We start from the raw sequence: 17,747 nt of genomic DNA, 5'->3' as shown, positions 1-17,747 counted from the left end.
GGAAGGTGTCAGATGTGACGTGCGAGGCTGGTATTTGTGGTGTTGATGGCAATGGTTGTTTTTGTTTGTGTTCCCCTCCAGAGCACCATCAACCCAGTGGATGGGATCTTCCAGCCTCCTCTGGACACTCCTGTAGTCAACACAACCATGCCAACACAGACCACACTTCCCACAGGTACCGAACATCTGTCTGCCTGCTCACTGTCTCTTCTCAGGGTTCCCACACTCCTGAAAAAGATAGTAGACTTTCAAAATTGTGTTTTCCAGGCCCGGATAAGTTATGAAAAATGATAAAAGGGAGAGATGTTTTGGAGAAGTCATGAATTTGTATTCGTGAAGTCATTTGTTTTCTTGGAAGATCGTCAAATGTGACAAAAAACTGTCTGGCTCCAAAACAGTCTAGACCTGTTGGAGGAAAAAATATTGTTGGCTGCTGACTGAAGTTAAAATAATAGAATAATCCTTGATTTTAAAGTGAAAAACAAACTAATGCTTAAAGTTAGTGTAGTTGATGGTTGTTAACTTTTAATTCAGTCTCATCAAATTTGGTCATGGAAATTTGAAAAGGGGTCATGGAAGAGTTTTCTGTTCTGCTTAATGGTGGCAACAGCTCCCCCTGGTGTTCATATCGTAGGTCATCCCCAATTTCCTGCTATATTGAGAGTATCCACTCTCAATATAGCAGTGTTCATCTCCTCACAAAATTAATGTCTGAGATGCTTGTTGACGAATGCTTTTTGCAATTTCATCAGCAAAGACTATGACGAGTAAATATTCTGTTCCATGACGATATATATGAAATCAGTTTATTTCATTCTAGCATTGATGAAAACATGACAAAATGAAAAGAAGAAGATGTTAAGACTTATATCCTCTTATCTTAAGTATCTGTGCTTGGAGCAGATTTTTTTCCGTTTAGGGTTTTTTCTTTCAGTGTTTCAGTGTTAAGTATATTGATCCAGGTAAAGCTATTTAGATTATTCTCACAGAAAAATGACAGTGTTTCATTTTGGTTGAGTATAGTTTCATAAACAGAAAAAGAGGAAAATGTTAAAATGTTGCAGTGTAATCTACACTACTTCTATTCTAAGGATGGACTGTTGAAATGGATGTATTTTCGTCAACTATAATGTAATTGTATTAAGCTATTTTAGTCAGTGAAAAAATTCAGTAAAATTAATCAACGTGCCATGACTAAAATCTGACTAGATTTAAAGGCTATTTTTGTCAAAGGACTATGACCTTATTTTAAAATGTGGTGAAAATTAACACTGCAAAGTAGGCCAATCTAATTTCAGTCTGTTTCTTAATGGACTGTGTAATCCCATTCACAGTCCAGGCGTCTAATATCCATGATCATTTTCTCAGGCTGAGCTTCATGGAGCTCAGGCTGTTAGGCTGATTGTAATGTGATTTAGCTCAATTTGGAGGCCTTGGTGCTGACTCGCCTTCTCTCCTCTTCCCTCCACAGACGGTTCTCAGGTGTGTAAATCAGACCAACGACCCTCCACGCTACCCGTGGGTCCCGTCGTCACGGTGATGGGCAGTCTGCAGACCCCGACGCCCAACAGCACAGGTGAAAGGTCACTTCACTCCGGCAGCCAGTCATATCGTAGCACTGGACTGCTTTTAAAATCAATATTATGAAGTGTGGTTATTTTCCTGATTTGGCACACAGGCACTGTTGCTCAGTAGCTAAACATCTTTCTCTTGATCTATTTTAGGTTTATGCAAAATTTGGTACTTGTATTACAAAGGGCAAATATGTGACTTTAACACGCATTCTGCAGCAAAAACTGGAGTTTTAACTGGTAGAAGGTTTGAATGAAACATAATTTGGTGAAAGAACAGTGTGTATCCTTGTCAGTGTGTCAGTATTCCTTGTTAAATATTCTTATTTACAAGCCACATGAAGCTAAGGGAATATAAACCTAGCAACAAGAAGAAAAGTAATAATAATAACTTAATTTGTATAGCACTTCTCCAGCCCGGCAAGCAGTGTCCATAAAAACAAAGTAAATTAAACAGCCGAGTAAAAACGCAAGGAAAGGCTGAGCTTCCTGCGTGTTTGTCTCTCTGCTGAGGCAGCAGTATTAAAATGCTGTGCTGTGCACTAAGGAGGCGGGCTGGCTGCCGGGGAGCACTGTCAATATGCACTGCAGAGGAGCCCGTCACCATGTTAAAGACGACTTAATGTTACTGTATGAGAGAAGGCTGCTGTACTGCGCCCTCAGAAACCAGAGTGCTCCGTTTGATGATGTGATTTGTTTCAGTATGACTCAATTACTGTGTGAATCAGGAAGCCCTATGTTGTGAATTTGCTTGATTGCAGAAATTGCGCGTCAGTACAGTGTTACCCGTGCAGTGTTCATATTTTAACCCCTTCCTCTCTGTCTCTTCCCCCCCGTCAGGGAGCGGCCCGTCAGGCCCCAGCAGTGGTGTTGCCTCCCCGGCCCACATCCCCCTCCCCTCCCACTCGGTGCCAGACTTCTCCTATTCCTCCAGTGAGGACGAGTTCTACGACGCTGACGAGTTCTACCAGAGCAGCACTTCCCCCAAACACTGCATAGAGTGAGTATAATATCATCTCCCAGCAGTACTGCAAAGAGTGAGTACAGTATCACCTCCCTGCAATACTGCATAGAGTGAGTATAATATAATCTCCCAGCAGTACTGCATAGAGTGAGTACAGTATCACCTCCCTGCACTACTGCATAGAGTGAGTATCGTATCACCTCCGTGTAATACTGCATAGAGTGAGTATAGCAACACCTCCCTGCACTACTGCATAGAGTGAGTGCAGTGAGTGCAGCATTGGAGGGTGATGCTATACTTACAGAGTTACTACAGCATCACCTCACTCACACACTGCATCCCTGCAACGCCGCATAGAGTGAATCTATTGCTTCATAGCTTGAAAGCAACACTCTGTAATTACAGTGTTTAGCACCAGCGGGAAACTGCTGCATAGAGCGAGTAAAAAAACGAGCAGGATAAGCCGCTCTAGTCCATGACAAGCTTGCAACAAAATTGCTTATGAAATGTCTATTTTTTTTCCTTATCCCTCCTGCTTCCTGCCTCCTCTCCTCTCCTCTCCTCCACTCTGTTTCTCTTCCTCGTGCTCTCAGTCCCTCAGGGCCTCCAGCAGCTTTGCCCCTCGGTGATGAAGACACGGCACTGAAACGACCCGACACCAATGAGTCCCTCAACTCTTCCATGTCCAACGGCACCACTGATGCAGGTAAAACACACACACACACTCCTACTTTTTTTCTTTTTGCTACGACTGTTTTTGCCCCACAGCTGTTGCTTTGCCTTTTTGATAACTATAACAAACACACACTAAGTTGAAGCTGTTTTCTGCTGAAGTAGTAGGAGTTGGCGACAGTTATCACACCACTAAGTTCTCATTAAAAGGTGTACCATTGGCACTGCATCAACTTCATAGTTTACCTACATTCAAAAATTATTGCACAGAGGGAAAAGCTTACCAAGAGTCAAAAGTACTATGAAAAGTGATATTTAACACGTGGCAAAGGTAGGGTGTGAGCATAATGTTGTTACAGTAATATGAGACTTGCTGTCTGCTGCTGTTTTCAGACCAGTTTGATAGCCATGACGACCGCGATGATGAAGGTGAGGGGGAGTCGGTGGAGGAGCACAAGAGCGTTATCATGCATCTGCTGTCCCAGGTCCGGCTGGGCATGGACCTCACTAAGGTAAAGGCTCCTGACCGATGTAACCATGCGTCTGCCTGTCTCACTCTCTGTCTGTCTGTCTGCTGGACTCCAGTCTGAGTGTCTGCATTCTTTGATTTCTATCTCTGCTCTGCCTCTCTCTCGCTGTTGCTGTCCTCCCTCTTTCTACTCAGTAACTGTGTCTGTGTGAGCAGTCTCTTTTGAGCAACCCACACAATCACGATTTGTCTGTTTCACAGGTGGTCCTCCCTACCTTCATCCTAGAAAGGAGGTCTTTGTTAGAAATGTATGCAGACTTCTTTGCACATCCCGACTTATTCGTCAGGTACTATTTAAACAACTCTCTTATTCATTGCAATTTATCCTGATTTAATCTGAACTATATACATGTTTAGAATGCTAAATACTAAAAATAACATTAGAAATAAATACACTGTTTAAAACAAACTCTATTTGCAGCTACTATTTAACCCATGTCTACTCATATTATAAGATATTGAAAGTTCAAAAAACTGACTCATTCGTATGACTTCCACTAGCATCGCTGAGCAGCCAGAGCCGCGGGAGCGCATGGTTCAGGTGGTGAAGTGGTACCTGTCGGCCTTCCATGCGGGGAGGAAAGGCTCCGTGGCCAAGAAACCCTACAACCCCATCCTGGGAGAAGTCTTCTACTGCCACTGGGACCTGCCCACCGAGACGGAGGAGCCTTCCCCGCACACGGCGAGGCGGCAGGACGCTGTGGCTGAAACGGTCAGGACCATTGTCTTCTTGATTTATTTACGATCAGCACAATGTCATGTTCTTTAGTTCATGCTGCCTTTATGGCATATTAATATTGACAAAGAAGGAGAAGGAAACCACTTTTTATTCAAGCTAACAGTTTCTAAGATTATATTGCGGTGTAAAGTGTGGTTGTATCTTTGCATCCATTGGATTGAACAAATGTCTTTTTGCATTAGAAGTGGTTCCTCTGTGTATTTTTCTAGTATTTTGCCTCTTAGGGAACCCTTGGCCCTTTCTCCTTACCCTTCATGGCTAAAATAATATTGTATTCATCTCCATTATAATGATAGAACATGTTATGCACATGTTGTAGTATTATAACATGGAAATATTTAACCCTCATCTATTCTCTTGTTACTGCCACCTCCATCCCCTTCCTCTCTTCTGCCCTTCCAGGAGACAGTATCAGAAGGTCCAGTGCCATGGTCTTCATCCCACAGTGTGTGTTTTGTAGCAGAGCAGGTCTCCCACCACCCACCCAGTGAGTGTCTCACCTTATTTATGTTGTAGCCCCAGCTGAGGGATTTGACAGGAGTGGAGAAACTTTTTGACATGGAGGCCCAAGGGCTGAAAGGCGTCATGGATGGAGGGTCAAGAAAAGTGAAGCGGACACTGATTTATTTTTTTTTAGAGATGTAACAAGTAGGAATTCATTTCTTAGGTCTTTTGTCATCATTGTGTTTGTTAATATGTCTTGTAATAAGTAGGTTATTGCAAATTCATTCCTCAGGGCCAAAAAAATGGTTATGGAAGGCCAAATTTAGTTTGTGGGGTTAGAGTATGTTTATTTTACCAGTAGTTTCAGAAATCATTTGACTGAATTTTTCTGATACTAGCTGATGATGTAATGCTTGAGGTTGCTTGGTTTATTTGATTTTCTGGACTATCACTGAGAAGTTGACACCTTTTTTTTTTTTTTTCACCAACTCTTCATCATTTCCTCTCTTCCTTCTCTAGTTTCTGCATTCTATGCAGAGTGTTTAAGTAGGAAGATCCAATTCAACGCTCACATCTGGACTAAGTCCAAGTTCCTAGGGATGTCTATAGGCGTCCACAATATTGGCCAAGGTATGGCAAAGCACTGCCTCACACACAATATACATTTTTACACACTCATTAGTCACCACTACATGTTTTTCTAATAATTATCTGCTGGTTGTGATCTAGGCTGTGTGTCGTGTTTGGAGCATGACGAACATTACATCCTCACCTTCCCTAACGGATATGGCAGGTACGTGTTGTTGCATCCCTGCCTGTCTTTGTCATCACTAAATGCGTCTGTCTGGTCATCATGAAATCCTTTACTCAGACCTGAGCCTGTGTGTGCAGGTCAATCCTGACGGTGCCATGGGTGGAGCTGGGTGGAGAGTGCAGCATCTCCTGCTCCAAGTCGGGCTACAGTGCCAACATTGTGTTCCACACAAAGCCTTTCTATGGAGGCAAGAAGCACAGGATCACCGCTGAGATTTTGTAAGAGGAAAATGATGATTGCAGCATGATTCATGTTATAATTTGTAGACTTTTAATGATAACAGTCCCTGCTGTGCCAGAGTGAACAAAGGATGAGCTTGGTGCTACAAAGGAAAGCATAATCCATTTTTTCTGTCTCTTTTTGCAGTCCACCTAATGATAAGAAGTCTTTCTGCTCCATTGAAGGGGAATGGAACGGAGTGATGTACGCCAAGTGGGCAAGTGGAGTGAGTTCAGTTTTAAATTGACTGGATTTCATTTAGTTTTGTTTTGCTTTTAGCACATATAAAATCAAAGCATCCTCACTGAGCGCTAATTGATAATCATTTATTTACTTGGTTGAACCAGAATAAAATTTAGACATTCAATACACAGAGCATTTGCTGCTGTGGGAAAAAGCGTTTGCTAAATATTGTGCCATGTGATAATAATGCTATGGGTTTTTTTTACCTGCAGGAGAACACACTGTTCATAGACACTAAGAAGATGGGCATCATTAAGAAGAAGGTTAGGAAGCTGGAAGACCAGCTGGAGTACGAGTCCCGCAGGTGAGAAATAAAAACCTCTCTTGGTAACTCATATCCATAGGAGTGTGAAAGCTCACTTCATTCAGCAATACAAATTTGACCAATTATTGACTCCAGTATAATCTCATTCATTCTATCCTATTCATATTTGTCTATCTGCAACCTCAGTATAATCTAATTAATCTGCTACAGTGCACAATGTGTCTCCCCTTCTGTTTAGATGACCAGAAGAAGTGTTTTTATAATGTTACTACTGTAAAATTTATGTTAACACTATAAACCCATTTTGGGGTTTTCAACCCTACATATGTGTTAAAAAATATAAAAATATAATAAAAAATACTAGCATATCACAGAAAGCTACACTGGAGTCCCTCTGAATTTAATCTGAAGCCAAACGCACCCCACTGATTCTGCCACATGGTTCATTTCACAAATAATCAAGTGAGTGCACTTGTAGAGGTTTTCACTCTTGCACAGGCCCACATTCCCTGAAAGGAATCTCTCTGTTTGTGTATTTGACTTTAAACCCTTGACCCATCAGACTGTGGAGAGACGTGACGTTGAACCTGAAGCTGAAGGACATCGACTCAGCAACAGAAGCCAAACACCGGCTGGAGGAGAAACAGAGAGCCGAAGCCCGAGAGAGGAAGGAGAACGAGCAGCAGTGGGAGACCAGGGTGAGGCCACAAAAAACATACACATTGTATGATAAAATACAACAAGCTCCATAAGTATTTGGACATTAGCACACTTTGTAACACGCTTTGTATTCTTATCTTTTGGATGTAAAATGACTGTATGAAATCATTGCACTGCAAGAATATTTTGACTACATACTAAAAGTCTAAAATGAAATGGGGGAACAAGAGCAGAAATTACTAACAATTACTGACAATCTGCACTCAATCCTCATTATCACTGTGTCATTTACATTCAAAATAATGAGTATGAAGGCAAAACAGTGTGTTGGTGGCCAAATACAGGAGCTCACTCCATACTTGTGTGAAATCAGACAAATCCAAATCATCTATTTCAGTAGTAGGCAGAGATCAAGACTAGATACTAGGTTGGAAACATTAGATAGTGTTGTGATTTTATTTTAGGATCAATTTGAATGTATTTGTTCACCTTAAATGAATAATAGGATGTAGTACTTTTTGGATTGTAGTAACCGTTACTGCTTGTGTCTTTCTCCAGCTGTTCCATGAGGATGGGGAGTGCTGGGTCTACGACGAGCCTCTATTAAAGAGAATAGTTTCACAGAGGCACTGAGAAGACGACACACACTCTGATACACACACACACACACTCTGATACACACATACACACACGCATATAAATACATGCACACACAACACAGAGTCTTCATAAGAACTCTTTTGCAAAACCACTTCTTATCCAAGCCTTGGAATGACTGACTGATGATTGAATATGTACACAGCTTTGCATTTTGACAGTAAAACAATATTGAATTGAATGAAATCAATGGAAAAACATCTAAGATGTAAAATGAAAATTAGTAAAGCTCCTCCCCTTATTTGGCCAACCTCACTTCCACCGCCACCGCCACCCCTCCACCCCTCCAACCCCCCTCCATGAGACTGAGCAGTGCGGAGCGGAGGTGCGTCCCGTCTCTCCACTCTGTCCGTCAAACTTCACCGCCGCACCCTTCAGCAGTGCCACAGGACCCCAAGCAGCTCTCGTTTCTTGTTTCCTACAGATGTTTTGGGTTTTTTTTTTTTTTTTTGGAGGGGAGGTGATGGTGTTCAGATCAAATAAACCTTGACAAACAAAACAGCGCTCTACATCTCAGGGAATCTGGTGACTGAGGAAAGGAAGCTGCTGTCCCCTCCAAGAGTCTGACAGCCTTATACCGGTGGAACGGAAGAATCACAGAGGGGCGGGGGAGAAACTCTCGGCTTGCCTACAACTAGTTACAACTGTTGTTTATATATAGATATACATATGATGGATATATAAATATATATTCTTCTCTTTTTTTATTTTCATTGCTCTTTTTTTTTTGTTTATTTTTTCATTCTGGCAATAGTTTAAAATATTTGAGGATATGAACTTGATGGCTTAACATCTTTAGGAATCATTCCATTTTCCCTTTTGACATTCTGTTCCCATTTCAAGTTTTAACTTTGCCTCTGCCACCTATTTGATCCCTCACCATCCTCTTTGTGTCCAAAGTGCTGTCCAGAAGGAAGCCCTGCATACCCCATAGCCTCTAAACACATAGATTGGGAGAGTAGTGATAGATTTATTTAATATATGCAATTTAGAGATGATTTCACATTGCCTGTCACAGGATAAATTTGGGTATCCACTACGCTTTTAAGTAAGATGGCCAAAAAGTTTAGAGAGAAGGCTAAAGGGGCTTTCATCTGGACATGGTCCTTATGGGCAAGAGGACAACAATTAATAGTCTGGAAATGTTTCACCTGAAGGCATTTATGAACAAAATGATTGTTAACTTATTTTTGTCTTTCTGGATCATCTGATGGCGAGGACGTAAGGCTAGGAGTGAGTCTGCAAAGTCTCCCTTTTGTCCCTTTTTGTCTGTCCTCGTCTCCTCTCAGACCTCACTGATGCCAGATGGGATTCCCTCTCTCCTTCAGCTCATGTTCACTGTTGTGCTGTGAGCGGGCGAGGAGAGAGGAGACGAGGAGACAAGGAGACAAGGGCGCACTTTGGAGACACAGCTGCTGTTTCGTAGAGTGCTGCTAGAGTCCAAATTGTGTTTTGTCGGTCCAGTCTGCTGCCATGTTAGCCTGTGTCCTATAATGTTTTTCAATATAAGAAACACATAGAGGGCAATATTTACTGTACACCTCTGCCTGTTTAAACCATCTTTCATTCATTCTCTCATTCACAGCTACATAGGTTAAATCTTAATGCAGAGATATTGGGATGAGTTACTAAAAGAAAATGTTGACTTTTTCACCTGATGATGCCCAAGAATGAGATTTCGCAGCACTGTGCTGAACTCACTTCAGTGTCCTGTTATCTTTGACTTGTTAAATAAAGATTTGTTCATCGCCTCTCCTAGATATTTGGCCGGTATGAAAAGTAAGTTGCTAGATTTAAATGAATATGAAAAGACGTTTGAGTCTCTATAAATAAAATAATTAGACCTGGTGAAGGGATCGATAAAGACAGAAGCATATTACGAAACGAAAACCTTTGGTGAAAATCTCAACATGCTCATTGTACTCAGTTGCAACAGTTGAATTTCATCCTCTAAAGTAGATAACTCTGTTTGGGAATAAGCCAATTGAAATTTGCAGAGGTTATACAAATCTCGGAGCCATTTTACTTTTTTCTCCATGTTATGTCTTTGTAAATTATATTGAATTGAGGCCTTGCCATACATTTCAGTATCACTCAGTATCGCTTAATAGAGAGCAATCAAAACAAATGTATTTTTTATTTCATTCTGATCATAACCATTGATTGTATCAGACTCTCCTGTTTATTGATGCATAATATTAAATCTCCATGAGTTTATTCCTGAGAGTTTTTGTGATGGTCCTTTCAGAAGAAGATCCAGTCATAGAAAGGCTACTTGGTGTCAGAAAATTCATTTAGTTGGGAAAAGTTGTAGCCTGCTGATTTAATACACCCCATACTGAACTGTTCACAAGTGATTAGTTGAGCTAAAATTTGGTTGATTAATAACCTGACATGCTCAAGTTGCATGCAATCTAGAGATGGGGAGGTAAAAGTCATCTTGTCTCTTGTCTTGTCTGATGATTATATTCCAAGCTCCGTGACAAAAAAACATGACTACTAACAAAATGTGGGGTGCAATCCTGTTTCTAGATTTACAGAACTGACTTTGGGTTTGTGAATCATTTTATTTTTTACAATTGAACCATTTCACAATGTTGAGTTTCCGTAGTATTTATTCAGAGGGAAATCTACGACTATACCCATACATTTCTATATAAAATAGTGTTCCTTTTTTGATTGTAATCACTTACTTGCTGCATAAGACAAAGTTGAGCGTTACGTTTCATTGCAGTGAACCTAATTATAGTGTATTGCTTTTGTCATTTGAAAACGGGTATTATGGGAAATAACACGGAGTTATAATAACAAGGAGTTATTTATTCACGTTTTTTGTATTTGTGAGTTGGAAAATGCATGTGTTTTTTTGTGTTTTTCAGGAACGGAGCCATGCAAGCGAAGGAGGTTTTGCATGCAACCAGCAGGGGCGCTAGTTGTCCCTTTTTCCCACAAGCCTGTGCGGCATGCCTTATATAAAGAACTTCCACCCTTTTCCTTTCCTCACTCTCCTCGCTCTTGTGTCGCAGGTAACTACACTGTCCTAACATCATGGCTTCAAACCTATTGTAGGCCGGCTACCGGTATTCAACTGTTAACTTTGTTTTTGTCTTGTGGTTTACGTGTTTACTCTGCTGTGCTTTTACTGCTGCTGCTTTTTAAAATGTTTGCCTGCTAGCTGGAAAAAAGACTTGTTCTGTAGCAGCAGGCCTGACCTGCACCACGTGTCCCACAGCACATGCTGGGAGGCTAACGAACTAGCCACAAGCTAATCCAGTCATTTTCAACCACAGGCGTCATTGCATTGCAGATTATCCCATGCATTAATGATGAAATAAGTGTTGGTAGGGACATCTGAGTTAAATTGAGGAAACGCCAACCTTTCTGACTGCATGGGAAAATAACATCCAGTGTCAACTCAAAACTCAACTTGTAAAACACTCAACTGGGGGAAAGGATTAACAAATGTATGGCTCATCTTGTTTTTAGGCCCATTGATGAGATCTCTAAAGTCAAGCTGGACTTCAACAATTGGTAAGGACACATTGTATATTTTTTACTTTATACAGCTGATGATGTTTCATTATAAGAGTAGTGGACAGAAGTGATTTCTGAGACTTCTTCACTGAGGCTGGTAACTAAGATGTATGAGTAAAGCCTGAACTTTTTTTTTTTTTTTTTAAACATGGTGCCATGCGCCATTATTTCAGTTGAGCAATGTTTCAGAACTGCATGACTGAAGTGTTTCCTCTCATCAGGTTAAACTTGCTGTTTGTTGCTGTCTGTGAAGTCATCACAAATCCTGATGGGTAAGCAGCATTTACCAATGAATCCATGTTCAATCTGACTGGAAGTCGATGATGATTCATGTATAAGAGTAGTGGACAGAAGTGATTTCTGAGTAATTAAACACTGAGACTTCCCTGTTCCCAACTAAGCATGTTAAACTCAAAAGTATCACTGTACTAAAATCTGTTTCTCAACAGGTATCTGAGATGCAGAAAAACACAATGAAAGACCTAAGACTGACAGAGGTAAGACAAGTCATCAGTTACAAGTTTTCCTTAACGGGGAATATTGCCGTTTGAAGAATTTGGGTGTTTTTCTGTGCTCGAGGACAGTCTGAACTGGGACCAGTCTTTCCTACAGTTAGAAATCAGATGGCCTTTGAATGTGATGTCACCGAGATGTAAAATATGGTGCTGACTTAGTGGAGCCATAAGATGCTAAATCACACTAAAGTATAAGTTAATATTTTCATATTAACAAACATAAACCAGAATTTAAACCATTTGTGTGCAAGAACTCTATCTCAAATCTTATTGTCCACTAAGTCATTTTCCATTCATTCTCAATGGCGCATTGTGAGAATTTACATCCTGAATCACAAATGGGATGAATCAGGCTTCTCCAGTTTCTAGCTTTAGGAAAGAATGGTGCATCTTCACAAGTACTGGATGAACAGTCCTTGGGCACAGGAATAGCATGAGTTTTTAAAATGGGTGACATTCCCCTTGACATGGCAGTTCATCTGCACATGATGCCTGTGCTGCTGTGATGACCCTATTTGCTACTCTTGACAAGACAGGATGACGAAACTGCAACCACCTTTTGCATTTTCTGAGGCACAGATCACTTGAAACAGTCCTGAAGTTAAATGACTTTAAGTGCTTAACTAATGTATTGGTTTTTCCTTTGCAGTTGGTGATGGCTTCCTGCCAGCGCACTGCTGTCTGGTCTCCAGGTAAGGAACTGCAGTCTTGTGAAGGCTCATTGCTGAATGCCTGTAAGGAAGCAGTAGAATAAAGGCTTTCATTTGTTCCACAGCCTTGACTTGATTTCTCATGTTTTGTTTGTCATTTCTACAGATGCTCTCAAATTGCTGGACTCAACCATTAACCCCAACATCCAGAACAGGTAATGGACCCAAATTATTTGTTCAATGTACACAATCACATTCACACTGTTAATGATGATCTTGTTTTAAAAACAATGGGAATCTCTCTGAAAAAGAATGAAAGATGACTTTATACTGATACAGTGCAAACTGCAAAACGTATGCCATTTGCACATTGTCTGGCCTAAATTAATGCTTTGACATTAACTTACAGATTGTCTCCATCTTCTTGGATCAGTTGCAGGTGAGTTGCGACTTTGTGCTAAGATGCGTTAACCTATTAAAAAAAACTATTTTCTCCCCGATACAATGATGATCGCATAGTTCAACCGATAACCATGACGAAGATCAATGTCTTTCGCTCCTAGCTGATGTATCGGCTTCAACAACCTGTCAGGCCACTTGGTTTTTGGAAAAATTCCTAACTTTTTTTTTCTTCCTCGTCCATTTCAGAAACAGAAATGGCTGACTAGTACAAAAGAAGGGAAATTGAAGGTGAGTGAAAGATGTTTTTTAGTGCAAGGTTTTGATGACGCGTGATACAATGATGACCGCATAGTTCAGCAGATAATCTGTGAAGAAGATAAATTTGTCTTTCGCTCCTAGCTGATGTATCGACCTAAATTGCCCTTTGGCCCTTCAGTATTTAAAACATGGAAACTTAAGTTGGGTTTTTTTCCTCCTCCCAGATGTGTACAACTTGCTGATGGAGAATCACACATCCCTGAAACGGTGAGACTTTGCACATTAAGGTTTTTGTTAAGACTTGATACAATGATGATCGCATAGTTCAACCGATAACCATGACGAAGATCAATGTCTTTCGCTCCTAGCTGATGTATCAGTCTTGAATGCTACAGATGGCTCATTATCAATTTATCCATCCTGACATCTACTTTTTTTTCTTCTCCCCAATACAGGATTCCAATGTGATCAAAACATGGACTGACTATATCACAATACAGTTGATATGGGTAGGTATCATGTCCCTGATTAACACCATTATGCATCGATGACAATCAGATGTGATGATTTTGAATCAGGTCGCTGATCCAGTTGAGGAATTAAGTCATTCATTCTGATCTGGATTGTCTAGCTGGTGTAAACTGTAAATTCTTGAGTGTGTAAGATGAAACTGAAGTTTATGTTGGCTTTGCAGGAGTGGACTTCCATGACGAGTCGCATGCACAAGATGCCTCCAGAAACATGGTGAGTATAAACATGGCTGACCCCATGAGCGCCTCAGATCCAGATGACTAGTATGGCTGGGTATAAGTTTTTTTTAAATTGTTTCCAAAACTAAGAACAAGTTAAAACTAATTTTCAACACAAAGATCCCACCTATTCTGCAACAAATATTTCTACCTGCTATCCCCTTGTGTATTCTCAAAAATAGTAAAAATCCTGATATTTTTACTACAAGAAGTTTAACACTTTAAAGCTTGTCATACCAAAAATTGTTTCCCTGATACCCAACACTACTTGCAACCAAATGTCCCTCCATCTCAGCCACATCTGGGTCTGAAGAGCTGCTCATGTACAGTAGTCGGGATCTCAGTTGGTGTTGTACGCCTTTCTAGATCCCTGTAGTCTGGCCTCTGTGATGACGAGTAAAGACTGACGAGTAAACCATGGAGTCTGTAATATTAGCTCTAGCTGAGCTGGTCAGTACTCTACTGTCATCCTGATGCTGAGTGTGTGTACGTGTCTGTTCTCATGTCCATCTGTCTCTTCAGGTGTGGTGACTTCGTTTGGAAGTCATGGACTGAAAGATGGGATTGTCTAAAGTGAGAATGCATGACTAATACAACATACACAGCATGAATGGGTTCAGTGATGTTTTCACAAATGTCTGACCTGAACATCAATGTGGACATTATCTTTTACTGAGCAACCTAGTAAATCAAATCTCACTCTGACCAGTTGGAAAGTAGTTGCAACTTAATTTTTCTTACTTTATCCCCATCTTCAGGTGACAGCTGGATCTTAAGCATAATCTTGGTAAGCATTTCATCAAATTGAAATGAGGCTAGTCCAGGAACTTGCTCATTTGTAGAAAAATGAAAAGACAAATATATCACTGAATAGCAGTAATATTACTGATTAGATGCCATAATGGGCTTCTGGACTCTGCCTTTTGAATAAACCTTCTCAACCTGTGATGAAAAGATTCTGCCAAATGATTCTTCTGATTATACCCCTACCGTTCCATTTTTGTCTGAGGTTGTATGGTCAATGCAACATGGTGTTTTCTGGTTTCCAATATTGGGTTCCCTAAAGTAGTTTTTCCTTCCTCCAAAAGTTGCCTGTGTTGGGATGAGGAAGCCGTGCACCAGACGCAGGAGACCTGGCTATCCTAATGAAAAGTGAGAATTGTGCCTGGTGTCTGGATTGAAAAACTGTATTGTTGTCTTTTTTTTTGGGGGGGGGGGGTTGGAACAACCTGTGAAGAAATGATTCTGCCAAATGAGATCTCTTGATTATACTCCTTACCGTTCCATTAATTCTGAGGTTGTGTAGACTAGGGGTTCCCAAACCAAGGACCCCCAGCAGTCCTTTAAGGGTGCTGGGGGTCCCAGACAAAGGGGAATAGTTCCTTTTCCCTATAATTTCATTCACGAAAAGTACAGTGAGGGTGTGCAAGACCTGAGCTGAGTTTGACTTTCCCCACCTACAGCAGAGACATTATCTCAGATGGACAAATCCTCTATCAAATGGGGCTCTGCAGAACTATTTTGATCTAGGGGCCCTTGAAATGAAAAGTTGAACCAATAGTGTAATCAATGCAGTGTTTTCTATGCTCAGAGTTTCTAATCTTCTCTTTCCCCCTCTCAAAGATCCTGTCCTTGCTTGATGGCGGCCCGGGAGCTGTGGCAGGACTCAAGACTGTTAAGAACCTGTTTTTGAAGTGTAACTTGAAATATTGTGCCAATAAAAAAAATACTCAAGCAGATTATTGTGGTGTTTATTATTTTTAAACTGTCTTTTTGATAGTGAACTTGTTGACAAACGGTTTGGTCCAAAGTACATCAGTGGTTTCAAATCATGTAATATCAAGTGTACAGGCTTTTGCTCTAGCCAACTGGACCCAAGTAGGTAAACTACAGTTTTTGGAAGAAATTCAACACATTTTTGCCCGCACGTGAGTACACGCTACTGCTGTAGTGTAAACGTGTATTACGAGACCAGATTAAACAAAACAGTTATTCAGTACATGGTACGTGTACCAGCGGAAAACCTGGGGTATGAATTTATATATTTTTGGTCATGTTTAAGATCGTTGAGATGTCTGTTTGGTCGAATTTGCCTTATTTGATGTAAATTGCGTGTTCCAATAATTACTAAAGATCCGGGAACCTAGACCATAGAACATCATAGAACCTCCTTGAGTGCCAGGAGCCGGTTGCCATGACGGGAAGTGACGTAAGAGAGCGTCCAGTCGCTTCCTGGTGACCAGCCCAGGGATAGCAACTGTAGGCAAACAGCCAGCCAGGTTTTAAATGGGGTTGAGACGGGACGAGGTGTTCAGTCTTCATCTGACGGGCTCAAACTAGCTGCTTCACCAATGTTTCTCTTCTCGTTTGCGCCTCTACTTTGGGCTTTGTCCGCCGAGGCTGACTTCTTCCAGTTCGACAGCATTTCAAACGCGTCCACGTACTATTTTAATTATATTTATTGCAATATATGGGAGGGGGAGTGTCAGCCAAACCAGGATGATGCTACCCAGCAAGGTAAGAGATTATTCTGAACGGAATGAATTATAGCTATTTATTAATTATCGGCAATTAGGTTAAAAATCAGTGCGAAAAACGGACATCCAGTAGATCCACATTGGATGGAGTTGTCCAACGGTTTTATGTAATGCATGTAACGTTAGGCTACCTATACATCAAATAAAAGCGTAATAAATGTAGTTATTTTGGTAATACTTTACAATACTGGTACACAAATAAGCATATACTAATATTTTTACTAATCCATCAATCATAATTAAGGTATAGACTAATGTTTAATACAAGAATTAGTCAGTTATGCACATTGCTGTACTGTGCTTGTTAATCTTATAACCATTTGTTTTCACTTGATAGCTTTCATAGTTTTGACATGTTACCTAGCTGTTACAACAGGAATATATAAACTGACTTGTGCATGAAATGTCTTGTTGATGTGAGCAGTTCCTACCAGGGACCTTTGGGCAGGTTTTCCCCAGGACTACATCAGCCTGCTGCACCAGTGGTACTGTAGCCTGGGCCAGTGCTGTGAGTCTGGAGACTGCAGGATAACTAACAACATCACAGGTATCAGACTACACTGTATTAAGATTCATCTTTCTTTTAGCGGTGCTTTATTGCCCCCGTCCATCTGTAATTGTGAGTGTGTTGGTCAGTCCAGTGAGGCAGTAAATATTAAAATAAATAACTGTAAATCATAACCACTTTATTCTGTAACTTACAGGAATTTGGCAAGCTGGCAGTGGTGCAAAGACAGCCAACTAACAGAAACACTTAAGATGATATAGGAGCAACAGGACACATTCAGACACAGGAGGACAGTGCAGGACATACAGCAGACAGGACTGCAGATGTGCAGCTATTGATGTCATTCTAAATATTTGCAAAAAGGGATCCTATCAGTGCATTCATGCCACGTTGCATGCAGTAGGTTGCAGCCATAGGTTAGAGTCCATCTGTGCAATAGGTTGTATAGGGTGAGACAGATATATCGGTTTGCCCATCTTTGATATTGGCCTTTAGTAAATATCAGAAGTCTGCCAGTCATGTGGTCCAGTGCCGATATGATCGAGGTTCATCCCTGTCTGCAACTACATAAAAGCATTGTGTAAAACTTGCAATGAAATTATATTCTCTTTTCATATGCTCATTTTATTTATTCATTTTAATTGTTCAATTATTTTTTTGTAAATGTAATTAGCCTACCATGTAAAAGCCTAATGTATTCCAGAGTTCCCCCTAGTGTTGAATAGGTGGCATGTTTTAGTGTCGCCCTCAACACACTGAAGTAGAGAGGTGCTCATTGGAAGTTAGGGTGTTAAGACTTGAAGAGCAATGAAGAAAA

The 17,747-nt window shown here is 40.7% G+C and overlaps 1 protein-coding gene, 1 long non-coding RNA gene and 10 other non-coding genes across 18 annotated transcripts in view; all 12 read left to right on the top strand.

Annotated features, from left to right (window-relative positions):
* The window catches only part of LOC139651122 (oxysterol-binding protein-related protein 9-like), a 33,589-nt gene extending 23,606 nt beyond the window's left edge, over positions 1 to 9,983 (top strand). For 3 of the 6 annotated variants that reach the window (XM_071527972.1, XM_071527971.1, XM_071527973.1), the window contains 15 exons: positions 82 to 175; positions 1,472 to 1,576; positions 2,412 to 2,571; positions 3,129 to 3,241; positions 3,601 to 3,719; positions 3,938 to 4,023; positions 4,238 to 4,418; positions 4,878 to 4,962; positions 5,439 to 5,549; positions 5,649 to 5,712; positions 5,811 to 5,951; positions 6,100 to 6,178; positions 6,408 to 6,499; positions 7,023 to 7,158; positions 7,679 to 9,983. In XM_071527972.1, coding sequence (XP_071384073.1) covers positions 82 to 175; positions 1,472 to 1,576; positions 2,412 to 2,571; positions 3,129 to 3,241; positions 3,601 to 3,719; positions 3,938 to 4,023; positions 4,238 to 4,418; positions 4,878 to 4,962; positions 5,439 to 5,549; positions 5,649 to 5,712; positions 5,811 to 5,951; positions 6,100 to 6,178; positions 6,408 to 6,499; positions 7,023 to 7,158; positions 7,679 to 7,753 — 1,641 coding nt within the window. In that variant the 3' untranslated portion in view covers positions 7,754 to 9,983. Of the gene's footprint in view, positions 1 to 81; positions 176 to 1,471; positions 1,577 to 2,411; positions 2,572 to 3,128; positions 3,242 to 3,600; positions 3,720 to 3,937; positions 4,024 to 4,237; positions 4,449 to 4,877; positions 4,963 to 5,438; positions 5,550 to 5,648; positions 5,713 to 5,810; positions 5,952 to 6,099; positions 6,179 to 6,407; positions 6,500 to 7,022; positions 7,159 to 7,678 lie in introns of all 6 variants that reach the window. The other 3 variants (XM_071527970.1, XM_071527968.1, XM_071527974.1) reach the window with 1 other exon arrangement.
* An 803-nt stretch (positions 9,984 to 10,786) lies between these two features.
* On the top strand, positions 10,787 to 15,623 carry LOC139651124 (uncharacterized). 2 transcript variants are annotated; one of them, XR_011695669.1, is made up of 15 exons: positions 10,787 to 10,803; positions 11,264 to 11,308; positions 11,533 to 11,583; positions 11,761 to 11,808; positions 12,476 to 12,518; positions 12,643 to 12,691; positions 12,886 to 12,915; positions 13,125 to 13,166; positions 13,361 to 13,403; positions 13,592 to 13,645; positions 13,831 to 13,880; positions 14,408 to 14,458; positions 14,644 to 14,672; positions 14,974 to 15,037; positions 15,509 to 15,623. It is a non-coding gene; the product is annotated as an uncharacterized lncRNA (long non-coding RNA). The 2 variants fall into 2 exon arrangements; XR_011695670.1 differs by lacking the exon at positions 14,408 to 14,458.
* Positions 11,090 to 11,171, top strand: LOC139651135 (small nucleolar RNA SNORD74). Its single transcript, XR_011695679.1, has one exon. It is a non-coding gene; the product is annotated as a small nucleolar RNA SNORD74 (small nucleolar RNA).
* On the top strand, positions 11,342 to 11,407 carry LOC139651131 (small nucleolar RNA SNORD75). Its single transcript, XR_011695675.1, has one exon. It is a non-coding gene; the product is annotated as a small nucleolar RNA SNORD75 (small nucleolar RNA).
* Positions 11,627 to 11,694, top strand: LOC139651132 (small nucleolar RNA SNORD75). Its single transcript, XR_011695676.1, has one exon. It is a non-coding gene; the product is annotated as a small nucleolar RNA SNORD75 (small nucleolar RNA).
* Positions 12,736 to 12,817, top strand: LOC139651127 (small nucleolar RNA SNORD79). Its single transcript, XR_011695671.1, has one exon. It is a non-coding gene; the product is annotated as a small nucleolar RNA SNORD79 (small nucleolar RNA).
* Positions 12,973 to 13,051, top strand: LOC139651129 (small nucleolar RNA snR60/Z15/Z230/Z193/J17). Its single transcript, XR_011695673.1, has one exon. It is a non-coding gene; the product is annotated as a small nucleolar RNA snR60/Z15/Z230/Z193/J17 (small nucleolar RNA).
* LOC139651136 (small nucleolar RNA snR60/Z15/Z230/Z193/J17) lies at positions 13,208 to 13,289 on the top strand. The gene has a single exon (XR_011695680.1). It is a non-coding gene; the product is annotated as a small nucleolar RNA snR60/Z15/Z230/Z193/J17 (small nucleolar RNA).
* Positions 13,438 to 13,516, top strand: LOC139651128 (small nucleolar RNA snR60/Z15/Z230/Z193/J17). Its single transcript, XR_011695672.1, has one exon. It is a non-coding gene; the product is annotated as a small nucleolar RNA snR60/Z15/Z230/Z193/J17 (small nucleolar RNA).
* On the top strand, positions 14,500 to 14,565 carry LOC139651130 (small nucleolar RNA SNORD78). Its single transcript, XR_011695674.1, has one exon. It is a non-coding gene; the product is annotated as a small nucleolar RNA SNORD78 (small nucleolar RNA).
* On the top strand, positions 14,825 to 14,897 carry LOC139651134 (small nucleolar RNA SNORD47). The gene has a single exon (XR_011695678.1). It is a non-coding gene; the product is annotated as a small nucleolar RNA SNORD47 (small nucleolar RNA).
* LOC139651133 (small nucleolar RNA SNORD47) lies at positions 15,112 to 15,185 on the top strand. Its single transcript, XR_011695677.1, has one exon. It is a non-coding gene; the product is annotated as a small nucleolar RNA SNORD47 (small nucleolar RNA).
* Positions 15,624 to 17,747: the final 2,124 nt, after the last annotated feature.

The sequence above is a fragment of the Centroberyx affinis genome, unplaced genomic scaffold (genome assembly GCF_046629955.1).
Source record: "Centroberyx affinis isolate AG114_WGS23_722 - 3 ecotype Tasmania unplaced genomic scaffold, CSIRO-AGI_Caff_v1 ptg001598l_1, whole genome shotgun sequence".
NCBI lineage: Eukaryota > Metazoa > Chordata > Actinopteri > Beryciformes > Berycidae > Centroberyx > Centroberyx affinis.
The sequence above is the reverse complement of the archived record's forward strand: the minus strand, read 5'-3'. Positions and strand labels throughout refer to the sequence as shown.